The sequence below is a fragment of the Castor canadensis genome, chromosome 13 (assembly GCF_047511655.1).
Source record: "Castor canadensis chromosome 13, mCasCan1.hap1v2, whole genome shotgun sequence".
NCBI classification, from domain to species: Eukaryota; Metazoa; Chordata; class Mammalia; order Rodentia; family Castoridae; genus Castor; species Castor canadensis.
In genome coordinates, this window is record NC_133398.1 from 45,316,288 (window position 1) to 45,342,278 (window position 25,991).

At 33.3% G+C, this 25,991-nt stretch overlaps 2 protein-coding genes across 5 annotated transcripts in view; one reads left to right on the plus strand and one right to left on the minus strand.

The window, feature by feature from the left end:
- The window catches only part of Ift74 (intraflagellar transport 74), an 84,085-nt gene that overhangs the window by 50,665 nt on the left and 7,429 nt on the right, over positions 1 to 25,991 (minus strand). For all 3 annotated transcript variants that reach the window (XR_012440417.1, XM_074051682.1, XM_020186412.2), the window contains 6 exons: positions 24,068 to 24,166; positions 23,831 to 23,891; positions 21,248 to 21,307; positions 19,815 to 19,876; positions 2,480 to 2,618; positions 736 to 798 (listed from right to left, as the gene is read on the minus strand). Coding sequence is in view for 2 of the 3 variants with exons in the window: in XM_074051682.1 (XP_073907783.1) it covers positions 736 to 798; positions 2,480 to 2,618; positions 19,815 to 19,876; positions 21,248 to 21,307; positions 23,831 to 23,891; positions 24,068 to 24,166 (484 nt within the window). In the remaining variant the exon portion in view is untranslated. The remainder of the gene's footprint in view (positions 1 to 735; positions 799 to 2,479; positions 2,619 to 19,814; positions 19,877 to 21,247; positions 21,308 to 23,830; positions 23,892 to 24,067; positions 24,167 to 25,991) is intronic.
- Positions 4,587 to 15,639, plus strand: Lrrc19 (leucine rich repeat containing 19). 2 transcript variants are annotated; one of them, XM_074051683.1, is made up of 6 exons: positions 4,600 to 4,697; positions 7,312 to 7,395; positions 9,325 to 9,414; positions 11,379 to 11,892; positions 13,503 to 13,691; positions 14,879 to 15,639. In XM_074051683.1, exons 3-6 carry the CDS (start codon positions 9,334 to 9,336, stop codon positions 15,205 to 15,207), a joined length of 1,113 nt encoding a protein of 370 aa, XP_073907784.1. In that variant the 5' UTR covers positions 4,600 to 4,697; positions 7,312 to 7,395; positions 9,325 to 9,333; the 3' UTR covers positions 15,208 to 15,639. The 2 variants fall into 2 exon arrangements, with proteins under 2 accessions (XP_020041999.1, XP_073907784.1); XM_020186410.2 differs by lacking the exon at positions 7,312 to 7,395 and having other exon boundaries at positions 4,587 to 4,697.

The window sequence follows — 25,991 nt, forward strand, 5'->3', positions numbered from 1 at the left end:
TTAATCTAACGATACACTCATATAACTTTGTGTTTTCTCTAAAGCACTATTATACCAGAAAACTATTAACAACCTATTTGTCTACAAAGCTGTTATAATTATACAACATATTGCAACTACCAATTTAAAATAATGAAGGGATCACTAAAATGAAGCAAATGGACACTCAAAATTATGTTAAGAGGGAAAAAGGCTGTTTCAAGTATAAATCCTATTTGAAGTTTTGCACAATTTAAAAGCTAAGACAGGATTACATGATTGCTGGGGAAAGAGCTCAGAAAAGTACATACATAGTCAATAAATGTCAAAGTAGTTCCGTCTAGAAATAGGAAACAGACTTTTACTTTCATCTTTTTCAATTTTTTAAACTACATGCATTTTCTTTTGTGAATTGAAAATTGATTTAAATAAGTAAGAAAAATGCCAGTTTTAACATCCTATCACCCTTTCCTTTCCATTCATTTTTAGTTTCTTGCGCATGTGCTTAAATTGCCATTAGATTTTTGTATGCTCTATAGGGACGTGATTTGTTTTTCCCTACTCAGTAAGCATATATAATTTCTTACCAATCTAGGATCTTAGTTATCCAGAATGGGAAGAAAAAATATTGAACTCCTGTTGGTTAACTGCTAAATAAATATGCGCATATGTACTTGAATGAGTCCCATTAATATTCAGCTGAATTATCTTTCAGAGCTGAGTGATATGAGAACCCTTGTTTGATTTTATACTTACAGTTTCCAGACTCTCTTTTTTCATACTCAGTGAATCTAGTTGTTGCTGAAGTGTATCTAATTCCTAAGAAGGGAAGAAAGGCAAATATAAATTATAGTAAGAGAATTTTCAACATTTCAAATATGGACTTCACAGGTATCTTGTATATTGACTAGAGCTTATTAAGATTTTATTATTTCTATTTTGCAAATTTCTTTCATTCTTCTACTTCATAAACTTGTCAAGGTATCTAGACCTTTTTATAGTGAATCACTACGGTGTTCTGAGAATGTTAAATATTAAAAACTTTCAAATTAATGATGTCATTTTATAAAATGAGAATTTTTAACCCAATTTTCATCTTTTGCCTCATTTCTTTTAGGACCAAGACCTACTCACACACATGCACATGTCACACACACACATACACACACACATGCACACACATGCGAACATGGTTCACCCCTTGGAAAAGACCCTTAAACTCACTACTCATTTATAATCTCTATACAAAATTAAATATACTTGGTAGTATTTTAGCAATACATATCTTTCCTCAATGCTTCTTTGTATTGTATAAATCTTACCTAAAATAAAAAGTTATACTAATATGGCAGTGAAGGAGTGTCTGAGAAACTAAAACAGTATTATTCATTAGTGGTACTTATCAGACCTATTCTTTGCTAACCCTTTAGTTAAGGATCATCTGGGCATGAAAGGCACTGGGCATTGGGAGGATTTTATCAATAACCCTTCAGCAGAAGCCTAAATCACTTACTTAAGCAACATGATTAGGGGACAATAACCACTGAAATTAGGGACATAAAAGGTAAAAAGGTTTGCTTCTTTTTAGGTAAGAAATAAAATGAAAGAAAGTTAAAATCCATATGGCTCTGTTCCAGGAGACCTTTAACATCCATAAAAATGCAGTGCTTTCATGTATCTCTATGACATGCAAAAGTGAAGACTGGATAGAACTGAGCAAATAATTATAAAAATGAAGAAAATTAGGGGAGATAAATCAATTGGGGTTATAATACATATATACATGGAAATATCACAAGGAAACTCTGTATGTTGCTACCTTTATCTTAAATAAGCAAAAACTGTCATTTTTTTTTTTTCTTTTTTCTTCTACAAAATCAGAGAACAGGAGACTAGAACAGGTCCTGCCACAACCTGGGAGGGTGAGATAGGGAAGTGGGTTAGTAACAGTGGGAGGGGACAGGTGGCGGGGAAAGGGGGTAGGAGGGTGAATAAGGTGCAAAAAATGTGTACACATGTATCTAAATGCAGAAATGATACCGGCTGAAACCATTCCAGGGATAGGGGAAGGGGGGGGTTAAAGGAGAGTGGTGGAGGAGGTAAATTCAAGTATGATTTATTTGATACATTGTAAGAACCTTTATAAATGTTACATTGTACCCCCACCCAGTACAACAATAAAAGAAAAACAAAACAAAAAAAAAGCTTAGGGCTAGGAGTGTGGCTCAAGTGTCTAGCAAGTGCGAGGCCCTGAGTTCAAACCTCAGTAAGCTTCATTCCCCTCAACAGCTAGATCATTATGTAGCATAAAAAATAAAGTTTCTTACATAGCTGTTTCTCAAATTTAAATGTTTATATGAATCAGCTGAGGACCTTGTTAAAATGAAGACTGATCAGTGAGATAGTTAAGATTTCTGTGTATGCTGATGCTGCTGATACTCAGATCATACTTTTAGTACTGATTGCAATATGCATAGCACAAAGTAGTAACCAGTATTACCTGCAACAATTTCTCATTTGTGGTTTTCATCTCTATGTACTTGACTTGCTTTTCGGGAGACATATTTTTGATAATGCCATCTGCTGCTTGTTTTTCTTGTTCAATTTCTTCTTCTACACTTCTAATTTGTCTTTCTTTCCTGAAATTACAATATTCATGTTACTATATTGAGGAGAAAAACATCAAATAATTTTAGACAGGTCACAATCTTAATTTTATAGAGTATTTAAAGATATTCAATCATAGTGTGTGATTGAAGTCTTTATAGTAGTAATAACAACAGAAACTACTTAAACTATAGAAAATTTGATCCCATCAACATAGAATCACTTTACATCTTTCTCTTCTTCAAATCCAAATTCTATTAGTTTGCTGTTCTTTCTACTTTACTAAGAAAATACAAAGACTATCATAGAAAATCCTTAAGTCCTTGTACATATGAGGATGCATTTTGGTTACCATACCCAAAAGACAAATATAAGATAGTTAGGCTTTAGAATACTGGTTTTCACACATTCCTTAGCCACAGAATTCTTTGGCTAAATGAAATTTTATAAAGAAATTTGCCATGTAAATTATATAAAACAATCCAGCTCTGATAGAACTGGCAAAGTGGGGAGATCTATAGTGCAATTTGTTTTTTAAAAAATCATAGCTTTAGATTAATAAACATGCTTCGCTTAAATTCTCTTTTACCTACTGCTTTAATTAAAATGGGTTATCTGACAAATCATTGCTATATTTAGCACTGTAAAATAATAAATTAATTTCCTGAAAAACATAACTATTAAGCAGTAATAGTAAAAATAATTAGAAGCAATAAGCATCTTTACTATATAATCACAAGTAGTAATCAGTGATATATCCCTTATTTTCTATGCGAAGTCAACTACTAACAGAATAGAAAGAATTTTAGGGGGGAAAAAAGGTAAGATGTCATTTATAATGCAAATAATTCAACAATTATCTATAAAAGGCTTGATTTAACATATATTTTCAGGGCTGGGAGCATGGCCCAAATGGTAGACGTGGTGCCTGGCAATTGCAAGGCCCCGAGTTCAATCTCTAGTACCACCAAAACCATACATACATTTTCAGTACCAAGACCATATTTTTCTGAATGGATTTCAAAGTCTGATTAAGCTATCACTACTGACTATCTTTCACTCACAGATACCAACTTTTACAGTTTATACAATCGCCAGCTAAGCCAGTGGATCCACATACCCCACACCACCCAAATACTCATACCTTCCCACTAGCATAAATAATCTAAACTGAAAAATATCTCTATAAACATCTTATAATAGCCAAATAAAATATGAACCTAATTAAACAGACAACCTAGAATTTCAGTTTATTTTTGTCTCACTGTAGGACAGGCAGTGATGCCTTCTCTTTAATTTTAATAACTATAGTAAAACAAGTATGTTTGCTGCTACTAGAGTTTGGATGGATATGTGATCTCACAGAACTTTTAAGCAGAAGTATCCATTTTAATCTTCTCTTTTGTTTCATTAATTAAGGATACTAAAGCCTAGAGTTAATCTTTTGGAACTAATTCTTTAAATTTCATGATTATTTACTGCCAATACTGTTTCTTCCTACTATGTCCACTGTAGTTGGATGTTAACTAATGTACAGTGCTCCATTTTACAGAGGGGAATTTACAGCATAAGGAAAACCATTTCTGAAGGCCATATAATGGCCTGTCAGGTCTTCTGATGCATTGAGTACTTTGCTCCTGTTGTAACTTGGCAGTAAAATGACCAAGGAAGGGGTTATAAAAATGAACAAACAATTAAAAAGGCAATGGAATACAAAATTCAGTGGTATTTCAATTTGAATTTTTCTATATACAAAATACCTTTATGACTAACACATATATTACTTTAGAAATGATATGTCTTTCTAAAGAATGTATTCTCAGAGTAAAATTGTTAACATTCTGAAATATTTTTAGAGTAATTAAGAAACACAAAGTTAAACAAGCCACCTTACTTGTTACACTAAACAAGTCAGAGATGACTTTAAGAAATTATTCTAGTCAATCTTTTGCTAAGGAAGCTCAGCTCTTTTTTTAATCACTTGTTCACTGGGTGCAAAGGTTAAAACAAAGCGAAATGCAATCATATGACCAACTTTTTCTAATGGTGTAGAAGCAGCAGGATATATTTCCTTAGCGCACCAGTCTCCCAGACAAGAAGAAAAAGTAAAGGTAAGATCCCATATATAGATATACATATGTATAGGTCTGGTTGTTATTGCTGAATTTAAACAAGTATTTAAGTTAAGGCTGTATAATAATCTTTGTCTTTAATAAGTGATGAAAAAACAGAAAATGATTATATTTTCACATTGCCCACCTCACAAATCATATAAACCTGGGAAACAGTCAAAGGATCTTTCCCAAATAAAGTTATCTGCAATACAAAGTAATTGTTTTTCTTAGGGGAACAAAAGGTTTCATCTAGTCAACCAAATTTGTAAGATCTTTTTATTTTGAAACATATTAATCACAGAGCATTGTGAAATAATTTTAACCTAAAAACAAATTCACAAGATGAAAAGAATCACCCAGTGAAACTGTTGAGGTTGGGTGATACTTACTATCTTTAGTTTTTTTTCCTTAAAATTTTCATTACAAATGGTTTTCAAATTTGCAAAAAATAAAAAAAGCAGAAAATGGTTAAGGATAGAAATGAACTAAGTAGCAATCATTAACACTTTACTCTAAATACACTGGCATAAATATTTAATGACAAAATTACATATGGATTTTATTTAACAAAACCCAAATAATCTCAACTTCTTTTTATTTTGTTACATATATTAAATAACTCCTAAACATGTCCTTTAAACCTCATCAAGAAGAGTATGATTTCTGTTTATAATAATTACAATTTCTTTTTGTATAGTTTTCTTTCCTATAATGTACATTGTTGGTACTTAATTTTATGAAATAACTAAAGGAAACTGATATTCCATTGAGTATTTTTATTAGTTCCTAGGAAATCACTGAATTAAAACTCAAATATCATTTCAAAATAAATTTTAAATTGGGTAAAAAAAAGTTCCAAAAAATGGTAAAACACCCATTTTCTTTTAAAGTCAACTTAAAAATTTTTTATTAGCATATAATAGTTGTATAGGGGCCTATGTTGTGACATTTACATATGTGCTTGCAATGTGCTTACAATACCTTAATTAGTAAAATAAACTTTTTAAAGGAAATGGACAATTTCTTCATAATTTACCTACTTGCTATTCTGCCAATGTGATTTCTTTAAGATAGCCAACAATGCCAGCAAGTGCTATTGTCCAGGGATTTACTCAGCACCATCATGGCCAATGCCCAGCCCCGCTCTCACTCCTTCTACCAAAAGACACACAAGTATTGAAGACTCCATGGAGAGTGTGGATCACACAGTACATTTCAGTTTAGAGAGAGCAATGCTTTAGATCTGTTGAATACAACAGAACATGGAGCTGAGTATATGCTTCTTTTAACTCTAAAATTTATCAAGAGGAAAAAGATTCCTTTTCTAATCTTCATAGTTTTATTTCTTTTGAGCACACTGAAGAAAACAATTATAAGCAGATGACACAGGTAATAAATACAATGCCATCCTCTGTCTCGATTTCCACAGTCTAACAACTCTACCTTGCTTTCATTTTCTTCTTCACCTGCTTCTATTCCACATCAACTCTTTACTTAAATCAGTTAATTTTCTTTGTAGTCTACTTGCCTCCCTTAACCATCCCTCTCCTATATGTCTGAAAAAATAGCACATCTCTCTTACCTGCCCTCGCTCACTTCCACCAGAAACATCAGTGAGAATTTTACCACATCCACTGAGAAATACTGAAACAAGCCAATGAGAGGCTGTACAACCATTCCTAGAGGTCATAAAACACAGGTAATCTATATTTTGCAAATAAATTTAGACAACCCCCCTTTTATGGGCAATGGTCTGGAATAAGTGATAGTTTCAATTCATTTCTGGCACTAAAAGGGGTTCTATTATGATCTATAATCAAGTTGTATTAAATCTAGGAGGCAGAGCAGCTTTTTCTAACAAATTTAACTACTACGGAAAGAGAAAGCAGAGGAGGAATAAGATTAAACAGATCACCAAATTGAAGGCAATGAGGAAGGTGACCAGAAGAGGGCAGCATTGAAACAGTAATTCCTATTACTAAAGGAGCCAACAGACATTAAGTTTTTAATCTTCTCACTGGTTAGGTTTTTTTCTTCCTGCTCTGATGCAATAAACTTTCCTTTAAAAATCATAAATAACTAACTGTAACAAATGCTGTAAGAAGTCTCAAAAGAATAAATTTTAAAAAACCCTTTAAAACTACAGGCTACATTCATCCCTTTCAATCAGATCATCTGTTTGCAGAAGGGTTTCCACATCAACTGAATAAACACAGGTAGAGAATAAGAAATATGAAGGTCATGAATAAAATGATTAAGTCGAAAGTATTCACTAAGAGTATTCTCCAGTAATCAGCAATTTCTATGTAAAAAGTAGCAGATCAAATGCACCCATTAACTTTGACTCCTGCTTAATACTGGACTAAAATGAAAATAAAAGACAAAAAGGAATATAAAAACATAGGACAGAAAGAAAAGGGAGAGGAGGTAATAATAATAATAAAACTTAGAAACCAAAAAAGATGATAGTTGAATGGAACTGATTTGCCAAATCAGCAATGGAAAAAGCTGATTTATACTGCAGGAACTCTAAATAAGTGAAATTAGTAATGCCAGGTATTTTGGAAGCAGAGGAGAAGGGGCTAATTCCTCCCTGCCTCTCTCCTGCCAGATAATGTTCTTCCCCCATGTGAGAAGATTAAGAGAACCCTCCCATGGGGTGAACAAAACAAAGACAATCTGGACACGAAGCACAGTAAGTATGTGGGCAGTGTTGAGATTAAGTTAAAGTTTATGTACTAAATACTAATATAAACCCATCTTTTTTTCATCACTGAGTTCTTAGAATGATGGCCATGTGCTTTGCTTGTTCAGGCAGTAGATTAAAAGTCATTTTGTGGAAAGTAAAGGGCCCAAGAAAAAAGGATTCCCACAAAACCAGTCCCGCAAATTTATGCTACATTAAGGTCTAGAGTCAATGAGAACCATACAAACACACAGTTCCCTATCAGCTTATTGGTTCTGTACTCTTCTACATAAACCCAAAACAAAACATTAACAAATATACAAAGAAAGCCTCTAATAAACTAGAAAAGTACAACCTGGGGACACAAGAGAGCAGCATATTCAGAGAACAAAAAAGAGGTCATAAAATTAAAAAGATATAGGAAGGGCTGGCAGAGTAGCTCGAGTGGCAGCGCACCTGCCTTGCAAGCACAAGGCCCTGAGTTCTAACCACAAAACTACCAAAACAAAAGGTCAATCATTAAAAAGATACAGGAAAAAGAAAAATTCAGTAATTGTATGAAGATAAAGTTGAGAATGTCTTTAGAGATGTGGACCAAAAACACACAGAGGGAAACACAGAAGAGCAAAGATAAAATATTACTTTTCCTATTGTTTCACACTGTTTTCTTCTCTAAATTAATCAGGCTGTCTTTCATATGCTTATTTCCATTTTTTTCCCCAAAGAATGTAATTCCCATGCTCTCCCACAGCAGATTTCTCCAAAGTTAATGAAAGTATTTAATCTACTTTAGAAAGTCTCTCCTTGAACCTGCTGCTCTGCTGTATCTAGAGATGCTGATCAATAGGCCTTCTGTCTATGCGAGTGTTGTTCCTGCCCTCATTGCAGAGATTCTTTTTGCTTTCATTGCTGAATTCCTGTTTTCTAGAACGTGCTTGTCTTGGTTTATTGCCTTGTTTCAGTGGTGCTTCATAACTTCTTGAGAAGGTCCATAAGAGAGGATTATTTTTTAAACCCTGGAATATAGTTTGGCTAGAAATTGGATTCTAGATAGGAAATAATTTTCCCTCAAAATGTTGTCCATTGCCCCATTGTCTTTAGGTTTTAGTTTCTACATCATTCTAATTCATCTTATGTAACTTATCCCTGCCTAACCATTAAAGCGTCTAAAATCAGTATTCTTAGATGTCATTATCCTGTCTTTTATCAGTTCAGCTATGTATTGGTTGTCCCTTTCAATCTAGAAGCTATAGCCCTCATTGCTTGGAAATTTTCTGCATTATTCCATTGATAATCCATGTTGATAATCTTCACCATTTAAAAAAAAATCCCACTTCTATTTGTAGAACTATAGGGATCAAGGTTAGATGAATATTGGCTTAGTAATTGATAGCTCATATACATTTGTGATAACATTAGCACTGAATATTCATCTAACCAAAATTACAAGTTAACTGTGTGTTACATGTTTGATGTATTAGAGATTAAGGTATGAAGAGTATGAAAGAAAGCTAAAGATTTCATCTCCTATAGCTGTAAGTCAATGGATAGTATCAATACATAAAACCTAAAACTGAAAAATCCAGAAGTAGCAATATAAGTATAATCTTAAACATGCATAGATACACAAATATATATTCATCTGGGCTTTCTTTTGTGAACTCATAAACATTTTTTCATCTATAACCACTTTAATTGTTTTAATGCTCCTTTCAATAGAACCAAAAAATATGAGATATCCAAGAAAATAAAGATTCTCTCATTTTTCATAGGGGTTTTCTAGTTAAGTGCCGGATAGTAAAAGATAATGTGCTCTTTTCACATTTTATGTATTTTAAGAAAAAATAAGGCTTAAAAGGGAAAGAAAATCAACAGGTCCTCAATAATGTCTACAGTTGTAGTCACCTATTGAGATGAAAATACTCTCTTTTCTATCAGGCCTGAAATATGAAAATCATATGTGTCACGATCTTGTTTTGGCCCTTCTTCATGCTATTATTATCTGAAAAAAGCCAGACTTCTAAAACAGTAAGTTTTTACCAACAAGATAGTGAAAATGTTTTCAAAGGTACACTTTCTGTTGCTCTAATAAAATATACAAAGGCAGGAAAACTAAAAACAAAATGCAAAAAGAAAATCCTTGTTTTGTGTGTGTGGTACTGGGGATTGACCTCAGGACCTTGAGAGTACTCTACCACTTGAGTCATATCCTCAGTCCTTTTTTGCTTTAAGTTTGTCTGACAGGGTTTCTCACTAACTCTGTTCTGGCTGGCCTCAAACTACCTCCACCTCCCCAGTAGCTGAGACCACAGGCATGCACCACCATGGCCAGCTTCTTCTTTTAGACGGGGAATAGCTAACTTTTGCATAGACTAGCTTCAAACTTTCCTGTCTCCACATCCTGAGTAGCTGGGATTTATATGTATAAGCCACAATGCAAGCCTCTGAAAGCCCCTTACTCATCTGTGTATACTCAAAATCTACAATCTGTGAGGCAAGTCCTAATTTAACAAAAGCAGTCTACTGCTGCTAAGTGAGTTCTTTAAAATCTGATTCAAGGAGAAATTTGAACTTTTCACTAGAAAATTAGAGAATAGTTCCAAGAAATTAAAAAAAAAACAACATAGTTTAAAATACAGGAAACTTTGCAGGGTGCCAGTGGCTCACACCTCTAATCCTAGCTACCTAGGAGGCTGAGATTGGGGAGGATCGTGGTTTGAGGCCAGCCCAGGAAATAGTTTACAAGAGCTCATCTCCAAATAACCAAAGCAAAAATGGACTGGAGGTGTGACTCAAGTGGTAGAGTACCTACTTTGCAAGTACAAATCCCTGAGTTCAAACCCCAGTTACACTAAAAAAAAATATACAAATATATATACGTATATATAATATATTCATATATATATTCATATATATATATTCACATATATATATATATATGCGAAACTGAAAAATATATATATATATGAAACTGAGCTTTGTGTGATGGTTGCCATCTGTAATCCTAGCTACTTGGGATATGATCAGGAGGATGGGCAAAAATAGGAAACTAAGCCAGGTATACACTTCTGTAATCCAGCACTCAGGAGTCTGAGTCAGGAAGATTGGGAGCTTCAGGCCAGCCTGGAGAACATGCTAAGACCCCATCTCAAAGAAGCCAAACATAGTAATACTAATAAAAATAATAAAATGTAGAGAAGTTTTTAGAAATTCACTTATTTAGGGAGAAATTATTATAGTCACATAATTATTATTATTATTTCAACTACAGAGACAGTCAAAACAAGAATTGTTTCTTTGAATCTGTATCTACCTAAGGAAAGCACTTCACGTTGTGTGACTCACTAAATTCGATCATGGGTCAATTTCTGATATAAGACAAATATTACTTTTTAAAATACCAAGCTTTTGAGCTGTTAACCCAACAATTTATTATGTTTTAATTATTCAATAACCCAGATATGAGTTGCTACCTCCAACTGACTTAAAAATGATATATATTAAAATAATTTCCCCATAAACGTCTATCTTGCGCACTGGAATATTAAATAAACTTTTGGGGTTTTTTGAGACGATGCTGACCTTGAACTTGCAATCCTCCTGCTTCAATCTTAGTGCTGGGATTACAGGCATGTATCACCATGACCAACAACATAAATTAACAAAATTATTATTCATCTTGTATTTCTATGTATATAAATAGGAATATATGAATATTCCTTCTTTCTCTAATAATTATGTAATAACTGTTGGAAGATATTTGTATAAAAACTAAATTTCTGTGTTTGATTATATCAGAATTTCCTTAATCTGCAATATCCATTCCAATAAAGAAAAACATTTTTTCTACCTTTTTCACATGTAACCATCAAAAAATTAGACTTTTTTCCAAAATGATTGCCTTCCAATGTTTAAATACTTAGATAAGTTTTGACAAACACTTGTTTTGTATTTTCTTGTTCAATGTATCTCTAATTTTTTTTCTTTTTTAGGAAGTCAAGGTTAATTTCACTGAAAAGAATTATTCTTTGATTCCAGAGGATATCAGTAACAATATTACTATTCTTGATCTCAGTTATAACCAAATTACTCTCAACATTGCAGATACGAGAGTGCTACAGATGTATTTTTTACTCACTGAGCTCTATTTGAATGAGAACAAAATCCTTATCTTACATGATAATAGTTTCAGTAATCTTTCCAGCCTAGAAATCTTAAATATCTGTAGAAATCCCATCAGTGTAATTCAACAGGATGCATTTATAGGCTTAAATAAACTAAAACAGTTATATATCTGCCAAAACAAAATAATACACCTGAATCCTGACATGTTTGTGCCTCTAAACAACCTGAAACTTCTGAATCTGCAAGGCAATTTCATAAGCTACTTTGATGTACCACAACTATTTCATCTGGAAATAATAACTTTATATGGAAATCCATGGAACTGCACTTGTAGACTATTCAATTTACAGAACTGGTTGAATACATCAAATGTGATACTAGGTAAGGCATCAATTTAATTTTTTAAATGTGGTTTACTTTTGTTGACCCACCCGTGAAAATCTCTCATTTCATGCTTTTTTTGTTTTGTTTTTAAGTAAACTATTTGGGCTGGGGTTATAACTCAGTGATAGAGAAAACAGGAAGAAACAGTAAAAAGTAACAGCTGAATAGATGCTCTCCTTCCCCTCATCTCAGAAAAAAAAGAAATTTAAATATATATGTGATATATCACTTCGTGAATACAAAGTATGCATTGCAAAAATCAATATATGACTAGTTTTTCATCCTCTAGTGCTTCCTATATCTGTCACAGAGTAGGTAACAACAGGTACCTTATTTTAACTACAAATCATACCCTACTTGAGATCCAGATTTTAACAATTTTTTTCTTTTTTTTTTTTGGTGGTACTGGGGTTTGAACTTGAGCTTCATGCTTGCTAGGCAGGGGCTCTACTGTTCAAGCCATGTCTTTTTTTGCTCTGGTTATTTTGGAGATAGGGTATGGCTTTTTGCCCAGGCCAGCCTGGACCCCGATCCTCCTTTATGCTTCTCGCCATTGTTGGGATGACAGATGTGTGCCACCACACCCAGCTATTGGTTGAGATAGAGGTCTTGTGAACTATTTGCTCAGGCTGACCTCAAACTTTGATCCTCCTCATCTCACCCTTCCAAGCTGTGATTACAGGCATGCACCACAGCAGCCGGCTGCTTTGGTTATTTTTGAGGTGGGATCTCACTTCATGTCTGGGCTTTGATCTTATTTTTGCTTCCCCATGTGGTTGGGATGACAGGCACATGCCACTGAACACAGCCATTGGCTAAGTTGGGGTCTCATGAACTTTTTGCCCATGTTGGTCACGAACCATGATCCTCCCAATCTCTGCCTTCTGAGTAGCTAGGATTATAGGTCTGAGACACCATGCCTGGCCTTACCTATAATCTTTTTTAAAAATGTTTTAATAAATTTTTATTAGGATATATTCATTATATAGGAGGGATTCATAGTGACAATTCTGATCAGACTTATATTGTAATTGCCCCCATCGTCTCTCCCTCTCAACCCCCACCCCACCCCACTTAAAGCAATTGCAAGAGGTTTCTTAGTTCTGTTTCATATAGGTATATGAAGTCTGTCTACTACATACCATCACCTTAATCTCCTTCCTTCACCCTCCCCCTCCCACTAGTAACTCCCCCCACAACACTGTAGCTATTTTACAGTCCTGAATTTAGTTATTAATATTTAAGTTGATGTCCAAAGGGGTGTTTCAATCTATGCCCAGTGTAGGAATATTTTACTTTGGTCCATTCAACCCCTTCCATTACTCTCCCTTATCCCATTAACTCCCACCCCTTACCTATAATCTTAATCATAAAATCCTTATAACATAGATAAGCTGAACAATAAACAGATACTGCATTAAAGCTGCATTTGCAAAATAACTTAGCAGGAATGTACATCATTCCTCATTATATTGCTATGCAAACACATCAAAAGCTTCTTATAATGTCCTCAGCAATGAGACAAACATGTCAAAAATTCTACATAGAATTATACATTAACCACTCTTACTTGTTATGAATCTTACGTATTCCTTCTTATTTCTTAGAAAAAGAGAACATCACCATGTGTAACTACCCAGATAGCCTGAAGTGCTACAACATCAAGACAGTACCCTTTGCTCCTGAATGCCACTCAACACTAATTTCATCTGTAACTGAAGATTTTTATGTTAATTTTCGGTCCATTAGCAATTCAACTTTTGATAGCTCTTTAAACAACGTGACAAGAAATTCAGGTAATTTACTTATTTGGAATACCAATATTGAAGGTATCATACTAAATAGACCTGGGTGATTCTCTTTATCTTTCTCCAGTTTGAATTTTTATGAACAATGTGAAAGAACAATTCCTCATCTCAATAAAAGATTTACAAAATATTGGAATTCCAACCTAGGTTGTTATCATCCAGATACCAATATGCATTATTTAACTTCTTGAGCATTCATTTTAACAAGTCAAGACTTTTTTTTTTTTTTTTTTTGAGGCACTGGAGTTTGAACTCACTTGCTGGCAGGTGTTTTACCACTTAAGCCATGCACCCAGCCCTTTTTGCTATAGTTATTTTTTGGATAGAGTCTCATGCTTTTACCCAGGGCCACACTCATCCTACCTACGCATCCTGCAAAGAGCATAGGTAGGCGCACATGTCACTATGCCTGGCTTGTTGGTTGAGACGGGGTACTGCTAACTTTTTACTCCAGGCTGGCTCAGAACTGTGATTCTCCCAATCTCTGCCTCCTGAATAACTGGGATTATGGGTATGTGCCACTGTGCCCAGCCAGAACAAAACTCTGAGTATAAATTAGTAACAGTCTTATGTGAATGGGTAACAATACCTGCAAAGGCAGATACAGATTGAGTATTCCTTACCTGAAATACTTAGGACCAGAAGTGTTCTGGATTTTGAATTTTTTGGAGTATTTGCATATACATAATGAAATAAGAATCAACTCTAACCACGAAGCTCATTTGTTTCAAAAAAACACCTGAAGATAATTTTATAAAATATTTTTATTGGGGCGGGGGAAAGGGGGAGAAATGACCCAAACATTGTATGCACATATGAATAAAAGAAAAAAGAAAGAAAAAAAAATAAATAAAATATTTTTATTGCACATGTCTTTGATTGTGACCTATAATATGAGATTAGGTATGGACTTTTCCATTTCTGGAATCACATTGTTGTTCAAAAAGTTTCAGATTTTAGAACATTTTGGGTTTTCAGATTAGGGATGCTCAACCTGTAGTTACTTTGGAAAAAGATATTCTTTCATCACACTATGAAATACTTTTATTTAGTGTATTAGTAATTTTTACCTAAAAAATTCATTTCTAATACCAACATTGGAGAGTTATGGGACATGGGATTATGATTATTTTGTTTTTGTGAATCTAACAAAATCTCTCTCTCTTCCATTTAAGAACATGAACCTCTTGGGAAAAGTTGGGCTTTCCTTGTTGGTGTTGTTGTCACTGTACTGATGACTTCACTCCTCATCTTTCTTGCTATCAAATGCCCAATATGGTACAATTTTCTGCTTAGTTATAATCATCATCGCCTGGAAGAGCATGAAGCAGAAACCTATGAAGATAGCTTTACAGGAAATACAAGTTCTTCTTCACAGATACCAGATATAAACTCTGAAGACACGACAGTAATATTTGAACAGTTACATTCATTTGTGGTAGATGATGATGGGTTTATTGAAGATAAATATATAGATACACATGAACTATGTGAAGAAAAATAATTTTTAAATGTTTGAATTTTGAAAACGTATTATCAGCCTACTCACAGCTTATACAAGGAGATTTTATATGACAAACCAAACCACAGCTAGTAGACCTTCATGTTAATATTTAGTACTATATATAAATATCATAAAATTATATTTTTTGTGTGTTGAGCAAGCAGGTCTAAATGCAGTAACTATCACTCTGGCTAGCTAATGGTTACATAATTAATCTATAATTGTAGTATTACTATTCTCAGCAGTATTCATGAGGTCATACAGACTAGTAAAAAGAAACCCTAAAAAAAAAAAAGAGAAAAAACAAACTAAAAAAAAAAAAAGAAACCCTAAATTATTCGTTAACTAAAATGAACAGATTCTCATAATACCACACGTTTGTTATATAATATGCAATAAATGTTACTAAAGTTATTGATTATAAAGAAATAATGGTTTTGAATTTATATCCTGAGTCAAATGTGTATCATGAGAAACAGTGATAACTTCAACTATATAGTAAGATGGGATTTAATGCTCATAGAGTGAATTCATATAATTAGAAAAACATTTTAATGCTTCCTGAATAAGCAAAACAAATGTCCCTCAAAACCTGGTAGCAATTTAAAGCAGAGGCAGTCTCCAGGCATAATCCCTAATAAATACTAATGATTTTGGTCATAAGAGCAGTCTCTTACCATCATGTATGATCATCACAATTTAGTATCATGGTGGCTTCCAAGTGGGCTTCACAATTATTTACTAATTTTTTTTGACAGGGTATTGCTATATAATCCTGATTGGCCTTGAACTCACTAAGGTAGCCCAGACTGGCCTCAAATTCATGATCTTCCTGCCTCAACCTCCATGATGCTGGGACCACCATGTCCAGCTTATGAAATTTGTATCAGAATAATGCACATTTCTGCCTCTTTCTGGAAGATTACTGTTCAAATGGGTCTGTGCTGAGGCTAAGGAATCTTTTAAGTGGCCTAAGGACAGCTATTTGCAACCTAAAAAATGCAGACAAGTTTCCCAGATTGCATTCTAGAACAGTAATTTCCAGAGAGACTTTCAGAAGTATTTACAAGAAAAGAAAAAGGTACTTGGTCAAATTACCACAGGAAACACTGAGTTTAAATAAAGTAAGCTAAGATTCTTTTATTATCTGAGACTTTATTAAGTAAACCTATTCTCTGATTATTCAAGAGCAAAGTATTAAGTTTTCAGGAGCACACTTGCCTAGCATGTACAAGGCCCTGAGTTCAATCCCAGCACCACCAAAAAAAACAAAATCGAACTTACTTGAGAACAAACACTTTCTCAGAGGTATACCTACTAAGAGTTCACAGTTCTGCGGAAAAGCCCTAAGACTGTGCAGGGACACAGTCAACATGAATGAAGGGACAATCAACATGAATATTTGCCAATCCCCTTATATTCAACTGGCTGCAAACAGTTTTAGTGACTTATTAATGCAAACAGTGAAATCAGAAACTGTAATATAGCTGGATATTGGTGGCTCACATCTGCAATCCTAGCTACTTGGAAGGCTGAGACAGGGAGGATGGCAGTTCAAGGGCAGCACAGGAAAATATCTTGCAAGAATCCCATCCCCAAAATAACCAGAGCAAAATGGTTGGAGGTATGGCTCAAGCAGTAGAGCGTCTGCTTTGCAAGCACGAAGCCCTGAGTTCAAACACCAATATCACCAAAAAAAAGAAGAAAGGAAAGGAACAAAGAGAAAGAAAACCTCTGTAGGGCAATCTGTAATTTTTACTCTTTATTTGGGGAAATTAAGTGTATATCATTTAGAGATAAGGATACCTATAAAATACTGATATATACTAATGTACTTATGGATGATATAGTATGTGATTCTTTTCTTCAAAATACATGGAAAGTAACAGCAGTAGAGTTGTGGATGGAACACAGTTGGATATGTGTTGACAGAATTGGGAAATAGGGATATAGGGTGCAATATGCTATTTTTGTGTATGTTCTAATTTCTCTATAGTAAATTTTAAAATGGGTACATGCTTGATAATTTCTTATAAAAAGAGAGACTTAAAAATAATGTAGACCTTGTCATAACCTGCAGAAGTCATTTAAAAAGATACATAAATAGTAAATTTAGTTAAACTGCCTGAGGGAAACTATTTAGGATGACATACTCTGTGAAACAGAAAAACTGATTCACATTTATAATGCGTATTTGCCTGAATTTATAGAAACATCAAGGATATGAGTATTTTATGTCTAATATTATCAAATCTATATTGTTTTAAGTCTTTATTTACTTTAGTAAAGAGTGATTTGTAAGCAAAGCAGAATTACACCTCAAGGAGTAAAGTGGGCAATTCAGGTAAGCTGAACTAGGGTTGGGTATCAGTAGTGCGAAATGAGGGCTCTCCACTTTTGGCCCTCTCCAAATGTTCTGGTCACTGTACGGAGGCTGCCTGCGTGTGGGAACTCATATAACGCACATGTGATCCTCTCTGCCCTTCCAGCTTTAACCTTGATATGGGGAGTAGGTTCTATAAGGATACAGGGCCATTATCTTAATCACTGGCCCAGAGGATAGGCTATTTGGGATTTTAGAATGAAATCTGACAGCTTGAGGCATTCCTTGGTCCTGGGTCAGAGTCTTCCTGTATAGTCCAGGATGGCCTCAATCTCATGATGTAGTCCAGGATGGCCTTGAACTCATAATCCTCCAGCCTACAATGTCTCAATTTTAATAGGAACATGAGGTATCTTTTCCCAAACAATCTATCATTCTTTGAAAGTATTACTTCCTAATTATAAAGATGCAAATATTAATTTATAAGAAATACAGTACAATGAAATCAAATGATCAAAGACTACATCTAATTTCTTATATTCATTAAGCTCTTATTTGTATATTGGGGTTCAATAAATATCTGATCAAATAAAAAGAAATGAATGGGTATAAAATTATAATTACATTCATTTAAAGGACAACTGATGTTGACTAATACCAAACTATAAAGTGTAGACATCAGAATTGGAAGAGAATTATTAACTTACATCAGTTGAATAGAAGTCAGGTATCTAAACATTGATGTTGTAGTAGTGTATTGAGGCTGTGTATTATAACTAGCTTATTATGAACAGGTTTTCCATAATAAACCAGATGATCATATCACACTAAATGATCACACTAAAAGAAAAGAGTGAAAGCAGAAGCTCTTCCACCTGCTTTCTCAAGGTACGACATTTGCTGGTACCTCAGAATGCGTGGTGTCAAGATAGATCCTTGTGCTATTGAAATGTTGCCCACATCTTCAGAGACAAATTTTAAGAATTTTTCTTTAATCAAATGAACCAGACAGACATAAAAATCTGTAACAATCTATGATACTATCAAACTTATAATATGGGAATATGCTTTTGGATGCATTGTCTATAAAACATGTACATATAATATTTATAAATCTAACATGGGTATTGCATACCTTTTGAAATAATGAAATAAATGGATATCCAAATGTCCTAAACTCTTTTAAAGTCTTCAGTGGATTACAGCTTATATATTTCTTATTTTTTAGGCAATTAGCAAAGAATCTTGTATATAACAGGTGATAAATATTCCCTAAATGCGTTCAAACCAAGAAAGAAGGAAGGAAAGGAAAAAAGAGAGGAGGGAAGGGAGGGAGGGAGGGAGGGAACAAACTTTCAAGTAAGAGCTTAATCTCTAAGGACGGAATTTTCTTTATATAAGGAAAGTGACAGTCAATATTTAAAAAAAAAAAAAGTACTGTAATAGCATCAAATGATAGGAGAAAAGGGGAGCCCTCTGTTTTTAATCAACAGAGGAATTATATTTATCTTTCAAATATTTCATTACTACATTGTAACATCTGATTCTTCATCAAATATTCAGTGTTTATGCAGAAGTAATGACAGTTTATTTGGTATTACTGAATTTCAGTAATCTTTGTTTAATAATTATCCTTACTCTCAAAGATTAATATTCATTTTTCTGGGCCAGCATGTGCTTACATGTGCTTATACAATATAGCTCACCTTTTATGCTTATGTTGCCATATACAGTATTTAATTAAGGTAAAAATTGATGAAATATAATTATTTTAACTACATTACATTTCCTCATTTTCTTCGCACAATCAAAGCTAATTAGTGTGTAGTGTTTATAGACAGGTTATATGTCACAACCCACATATTCCTTACAGATAGGATACAGAATACTAATATAACTATTATCAATACTAATAAGATAATGCAAATAGTTACTAATAATGTCTTTCACTACAATGTGGCTAAAATATCACAATTCAAATCAGTTAAAAGCATAGGTTAAAATCATAAATGGTAAATAGGAATATGAAGACACCCTTATTGATCTTAGATATAAAGTTCCAGAAGCAGAAATTATATTTATATAATGTACACAGTCATTCTTTTTGTATAGAATTTAGCCATTTATGAACAACAAAATTTCTATTACAAATATCTATTTTAAATTTAAAAATGCAATAGGAGAAAAACATTTAATTTTTTAAGAAAATAAATGACTCAAAAGTTAAACTACTTACTAAAACTTACTTACGAATCTGTTTGACTTTTAAATAGGTTGAACTTACGCTTGTCTTTCAGTAAATATGATATCCATACTTTGTGTTTCTCGATCATTTTGAGCTTTAAGCTGAATAAAACAGTTAACACAGAAATTAGTGATAAAAAATAACCTATAAACCAAACTCTTTCTGTAAAGGTTATTCAGGTTATGAACCAAATGAGATCATTATAATAAGGCAACAAGTAAAAACTTAAGAAAAGTATAATAATTGTTTCATTTTACAAAGAACACCATAAGATAGTCTTTTTTTTTTACCAGCATCATAAGCTCACACCAAAAATATTCATTGTTCTTCAGTAGTCTACCCAACAATCCAATGTAAATTTAGCTTATGTAAACTGCATTTCAAGAATGGATTGGGTGTTTGAGAAATAGTTGACTAGTAATTTGTTGAATTTAGAACCAGCACAGTTTCATTCTTAAATCATTTAGGATATACCTGACTATTCCTAGTTGACTCTATCTATGTATTATCTAGACTAAAATTTGAACCTATCTCAAATAACTGACAAAACACCTTATAAAGTTTTTACTTTTTCTTTCTGGAATTAAATATATAGTTTTTCCACTTGTATAGATACATAAATTCAAATTTAGTAAGAAAATTTGATAGTATGTTAATTTATTATTAGATCTTTCATTGATGTGTGCTTGCATATTGTGTGGTCTGTGAAAACTTGGGAGTGACATAATTCATTTATTTTTGTCTAGCAATAAATAGCATTTCTGTTTGATTAAAAAATAAATAAATAAAAATAAAATATAGTTTTTCATTTTTGAAGTTAACTAAGTAATCTACTAAATTATTGTGGTGGTATAGCCCCAAATTTAAGGGTCATTTTATAAACTCTGTTTTCTCATAATAGTCTTTGATCATGTAAATAAATTATAAGTCATTTATAAGTTGTGTGTGTTCATCCAAATATTTATAACCAAAATAAACTAGATATTAAAACATTTTTCTGTTTTCTACCAAACAGTTAATCTGAGAACAATGAACAGAAATTCTCATTAAGCAACCAAAACTTAGTATTATGTCTGGCATGGTATCTATTAATTTTTCTCTTCGTTATACAGACTATGAAATGGTGCTGTTTATATCCATGCACTACTCACCTCCATTTGGGCAAATATTAAACCAGAAACATTGTTAATTAACATTTATCTGAGCAAATGTAAATGGAAATCTCTAACTAACACTACCTTCTAGACCAGTTCAAACGGAGTCATGGTGGACAGAACTAAAGCATCCACCTGAGATCCCAAGAGAAAGTAGCTGAAAAACAGCAACTAAAGGAGCTCAATAATAGTGATATTTAGAGCCATATCCACCTCTAAAGTTCATAATATTTTATCAAACTCTTTCTAGATAGAAATGCTTTATTTTGGAGAATAATTTACATATATCTATTGCTTATAATTATACATTTTTCTTACCATGTTGTAATCATTCATTACTTCTTCCATTTCAGTATTGGTATTAAGTTTATCTACCAACTAAAAACAAAAATATAAAAAAATTTTTTTATTAGTCTCAATGTTCTGTATAAGTTATAATATAAGCATTCAATCTCCCAAGTAAGAGATAGTATTATTAATACTTCTAAGTGTCTTATTTTTTAAAATAAAAAACAAATATGAAGCTAAGATAAAAATAATATTAAGCCAGGCATCAGTGGCTCACGTGTGTAATCCTAGCTGCTGAGGAGGTAGAGAGCAGGTAGGATTGTGGTTTGAAACCAGCCCGGGCAAATAGTTTTTGAGACCCTATCTTGAAAATACCCTTCACAAAAAAAGGCTGGCAGAGTGGCTCAAGATGAATGCGCTGTGTTCAAACCCTAGAACTGCAATAATAATAATAATAAAATTAACAAATCTATGCATATGGCCAATAAGAAAGTTACATTTTTAGGGTAGAAAGTGAGAAGTAATGATCTACTCTTCCTACAGATCATACCTTGAAGAGCTTTAGCTATGTTTTAAGTAAGGATCAATAATGAAAAAAGTTTTGGAAAGATCTGTCACTTTGTTATTTTTTCCTCAGGGGAATGAGAACAGTTTTACATATTTATACTAGTGGAAATGTGAAATAACTTTCTTTTCCTAAAAATTAACAGCAACAACAAGAACAAAAAAAAAGGCAAGAAGGCAAGGTACAAATAGCACACTTTTAGAAAGCCCACTTCCAAATGTTAAGCAATTGGAGGCACAGGTCAAATGATGGAATTCTTGTAATAGCAAATGCAAGGCTCTGAGTTCAAATCCTAGGACCATCCCCCAAAAAGTTAGGCAATGATATTGACACAGAACATTTACCTTGTCCCAAATATTGATCAAAACTTTCACATGCATTAACTTAGTTTTCACAACTACTCCATGAAGCAGATATTGTCTACACTTTTAAAGAAATTTAGGAAGTAATAGAGCCAACATTTCTTTTTTTTATTTTTCATGGTGGTATTGAGGTTTGAACTCAGGGCCTAACACTTGCTAGGGAGGCGTTCTATTGCTTCAGCCACTCTACAGCCCATAGAGCCAGCATTAGAACAGCAGGTCAAACTATACACCAGTTAAAAGCAATTTAGGTGTAACTGAACTAAAAGGCCAAGATTCATTAGCATAATACACGTCAGCATGTATTACACTTTTTCATTTGTTATATAAGTGCTAGTAAGACCTAATATTTTTGAGTCCTGTTAGATACAGAATATCTATTATATAATTGTATTAGTCCATTAAAACCAAAACAGTATAATTTATGTTATTAGTATTTTATATTAATTTACCTAATATAGTTCAGCATAATTAAAATACCTTTCACTTAATGTCATTTAAATATCTTACAAAAATTATCTTTTTTATATTTAGAATAAAAAATCGTTTACTAAAGAAAATCTCACTGAATATTAGGTCCCACAAGTGTGTGTTAAGAATTGTGTTGTTTGCCAAATTGATGAATTACAATATACTATATACAATATACAAAAAACTAGCAAAATGTTTTTCAGAAGTATACTATAACAGTATCAAGTAGATATATCATAATTCACCTAATCAGAAGTAGCAAGATAAAAGTTTGTCTTTTTTTTTTTTTCCCAATACTAGGGTTTTAAACTCTCAGGGCCTTCACCTTGAGCCACTGTATCAGCCCTTTTTTTTTTTTTTTTTTGTGATGTGTTTTTTAGAGATAGGGTCTCGCGAACTATTTGTCCCGGGTTGGCTTCAGACCATGATCCTCCTGTTCTCTGCCTCCTGAGTAGATCAAGGCACATTGTTGCCTAATGCACCTAAGGAACCAGAAAGAAGAAAATTCTGACACAGAGTCAACATCATGCCAAATATTGAGGCAGTTATCAGTACTACCAAGGCAGTAATTTCTTCTTCTTTTCCTTTCTTTCCTTGTTTTTTGAGATAGTCTTGCTCTGTAGCCCAGGCTGGCCTCAAACTCGTAACCCTCCTGTCTCAACCTTCTGATAGCTAAGATTACCGGCTTGTGCCACCACACCTTAACTGTTTCTTCTTAAAGTCTACATTTCGAAGCATCCTTAGTGGAAGTACGTTTATGTTGCATACTATATCTCGACAGAATATACACACCAAATAAAATAAGCAGATGAAGGTAATATGTGTCCTAAATTATTGTTTTTTAATTTCATAATGACAGCACTCCATAGAAAGGTAAACTACATGTCAAAGCAATGGAATTGTTGGTACCTAATAAATTTTTGCTATTTGTTAAATTATTGTTTTAATATTACTGGGAAAAAAGCATGTGTGCTTGTGTATTTGTAAGCAAATGTATTTTTTTTTTAAATTGGAAGAATACATATCAATATTTTAAGCCATAGTATTTTGGGGGAGGAAGATGAGGGAGAAAAGAAAGGGGCATCTTTTCTCTGCATTTTTTTTATTTTGCTATTTGATAATACGTATATATTCATGTATTATTCAGTATTTAAAATAATGTATTTTTACGTGACAAAAGCAATGAAAATAATTCTCTCAAAAAAGAGCAAATACCATGTTGTAGTCTGCTAGCTGTCCTTGAAACTCTTTGATTTCAACAGCTAAAGTCTCTGCCCTGCAAGCACAAAATATATTCATAAATACATAAATAAGCAGATGAGCACTATGGACATTATGGATAATTACAAATTCAGTGATGAATACATAACATTGAAGGAACACTGAATAATACTTATTAGGTGGTGTGAATACATTGTAGATCTTGCATATTTTAACAGTGAAATCACTCACCTCTTTTCATATGACAAATATACTGAATTTTCTTGATTGTACATTTCTATTTCTTTCTGAAGCTTATTAATTTCAGTTGTAAGTTCACTTATTTTACTTCTAATTGAAAAGAAAGGAAAAAAGTCAGAAATACTTCTAACCTAGAAAAGATTTCTTTGAGTTAAACAAAACAAACATTTCATAAGTGTGTAACAATGATAAAAATGGTTTGTGAAATTCATTTTTTAAAAAAACAGAATAATGTTTCAATGGTTCATTTGACTAAGAATGAGAAATATTCCATTCTAGTCTACTCACCTGATGAGAAACTGACAGAGATTCTCTAATCATTAAGAAGATGAAATGGCACCAGAATGGAAGCCCGGTCAAACTGGTACAACCATAGCCAGCTACAGAACTCTGTCACCCTCACAGCTCCTGCTACAATGTTTTAGCAGTAGCACTCTTGACATTTTAGGTCAGTGACTGAAAGTTTTGTGGTAGAATGCTATTTTATGCACTGTAGGATGTTTAGTAGCATCTCTAGTGTCATGCCAGTAGCACCTTCTCCTAATCCCAGCTGTAAAAACCAGAGATGTGTGCAGAAATTGTCAAATATTTTGGGGGAGGGCAGAGACAAAGTCACCACCAGTAGAGAACCACTTCTCTAGAGCCAAACAATTATACAAACAGCTAGAATTATTGTTTGACACAGAAGCACAAGTCCTAGAGAAGAGAGACAATGTAATGATTGGGAATAGTGACCTGGATATCAGAGATACTATACAACTGATGGTCTAAATGTCTTTCTTATCAATCTTAACTTTGAGGACAGATTGGGAGAAACCTACCCCTTTCTGTACTGCCTTCTAGGAATGTGAGAATCAAAACCATCTAGGTAAATGAGAAACAAAAGAATTAGGAAGATCTAAAAGAAAGAAATAGGAGGATTGCGGTTTGAGGCCTGGGTCAAAAAAAAAAAAACAAAAAAAACAAGGTAGGTGAGACCCTATCTCATAAAAACAACCTGGGTGTGGTGGTACAATCTGTAATCCCAACTACTCAGGAGACAGAGGAAGGAGGATCACAGTCTGCAGCTCAGCTAGGCAAAAGCATAAGACCCTATCTGAAAAATAAACTAAAGAAAAACAAAAAGGGGGGAAGAGGTATGGATCAAGTGGTAGTATGCTTGGAGTCCTGAGTTCAAACCCAAGTACTGCAAAAACAACAACAAATAACTAAGAAAGAAAACAAGGCTTTTAAGTCATGGTGGAAGGACAAGATAAAGGAAATGGAAATAACAGAGAAAGAAGATAGAGATAATGAGCCAGGAAGAAAATAAGTGGAAAAAATGAACATAAGACAGTAGGACATATGAACAGAGAAAGGTAAGTATATAATAACAAAAAAAAGTTAATTTAGAACTGTGTACTTACAGATATACAACAAAACTTATGAATTAATTAAAATTAGGCCACATTTAAGAAAATGACTAAATATATAGTCTGTATTAAGGTAACAAGTAAGTATATACATCTTTCCTTTTGTATTAGGTGTACTTGATGGCATTTCAGTGATCTGAATGACACTGAAAAAATATAAAAGACTATTTTATCTTTAGATGGAAAAGTGAAGTTTAAATATGTGTACAGTTGAATGCTTGTGTCACTTTCAAAATTCATTTTGAAACTGAATCCCCAATTCAAGAGTATAGAGGTGGCTCCTTTACGAGGTAATCAGGCCATGAAGGCTCTGGCCTTATAGAGGGGTTAGTGCCTTATAAAAGGGCTAGAGGGAACCAGGTAGGCCCATTTTTACTCTTCCATCATGTGAGAACACCAAGATGGTGCTATCTGTAAGGAACAGCCCCTCACTGGACACGAAAGCTCCTGGCACCTTCACCCTGGACTTCCCAACCTCCAAAACTGAAAGCAACAAATTCCTA

Coding starts and splice junctions, on each gene's coding strand:
- Lrrc19 (XM_020186410.2), top strand. CDS start 9,334: ATGAAAATCATATGTGTCACGATCTTGTTTTGGCCCTTCTTCATGCTA. Junction 9,415..11,378: donor AAAGCCAGACTTCTAAAACA/GTAAGTTTTTAC, acceptor TTTCTTTTTTAG/GAAGTCAAGGTTAATTTCAC. Junction 11,893..13,502: donor TACATCAAATGTGATACTAG/GTAAGGCATCAA, acceptor CTTATTTCTTAG/AAAAAGAGAACATCACCATG.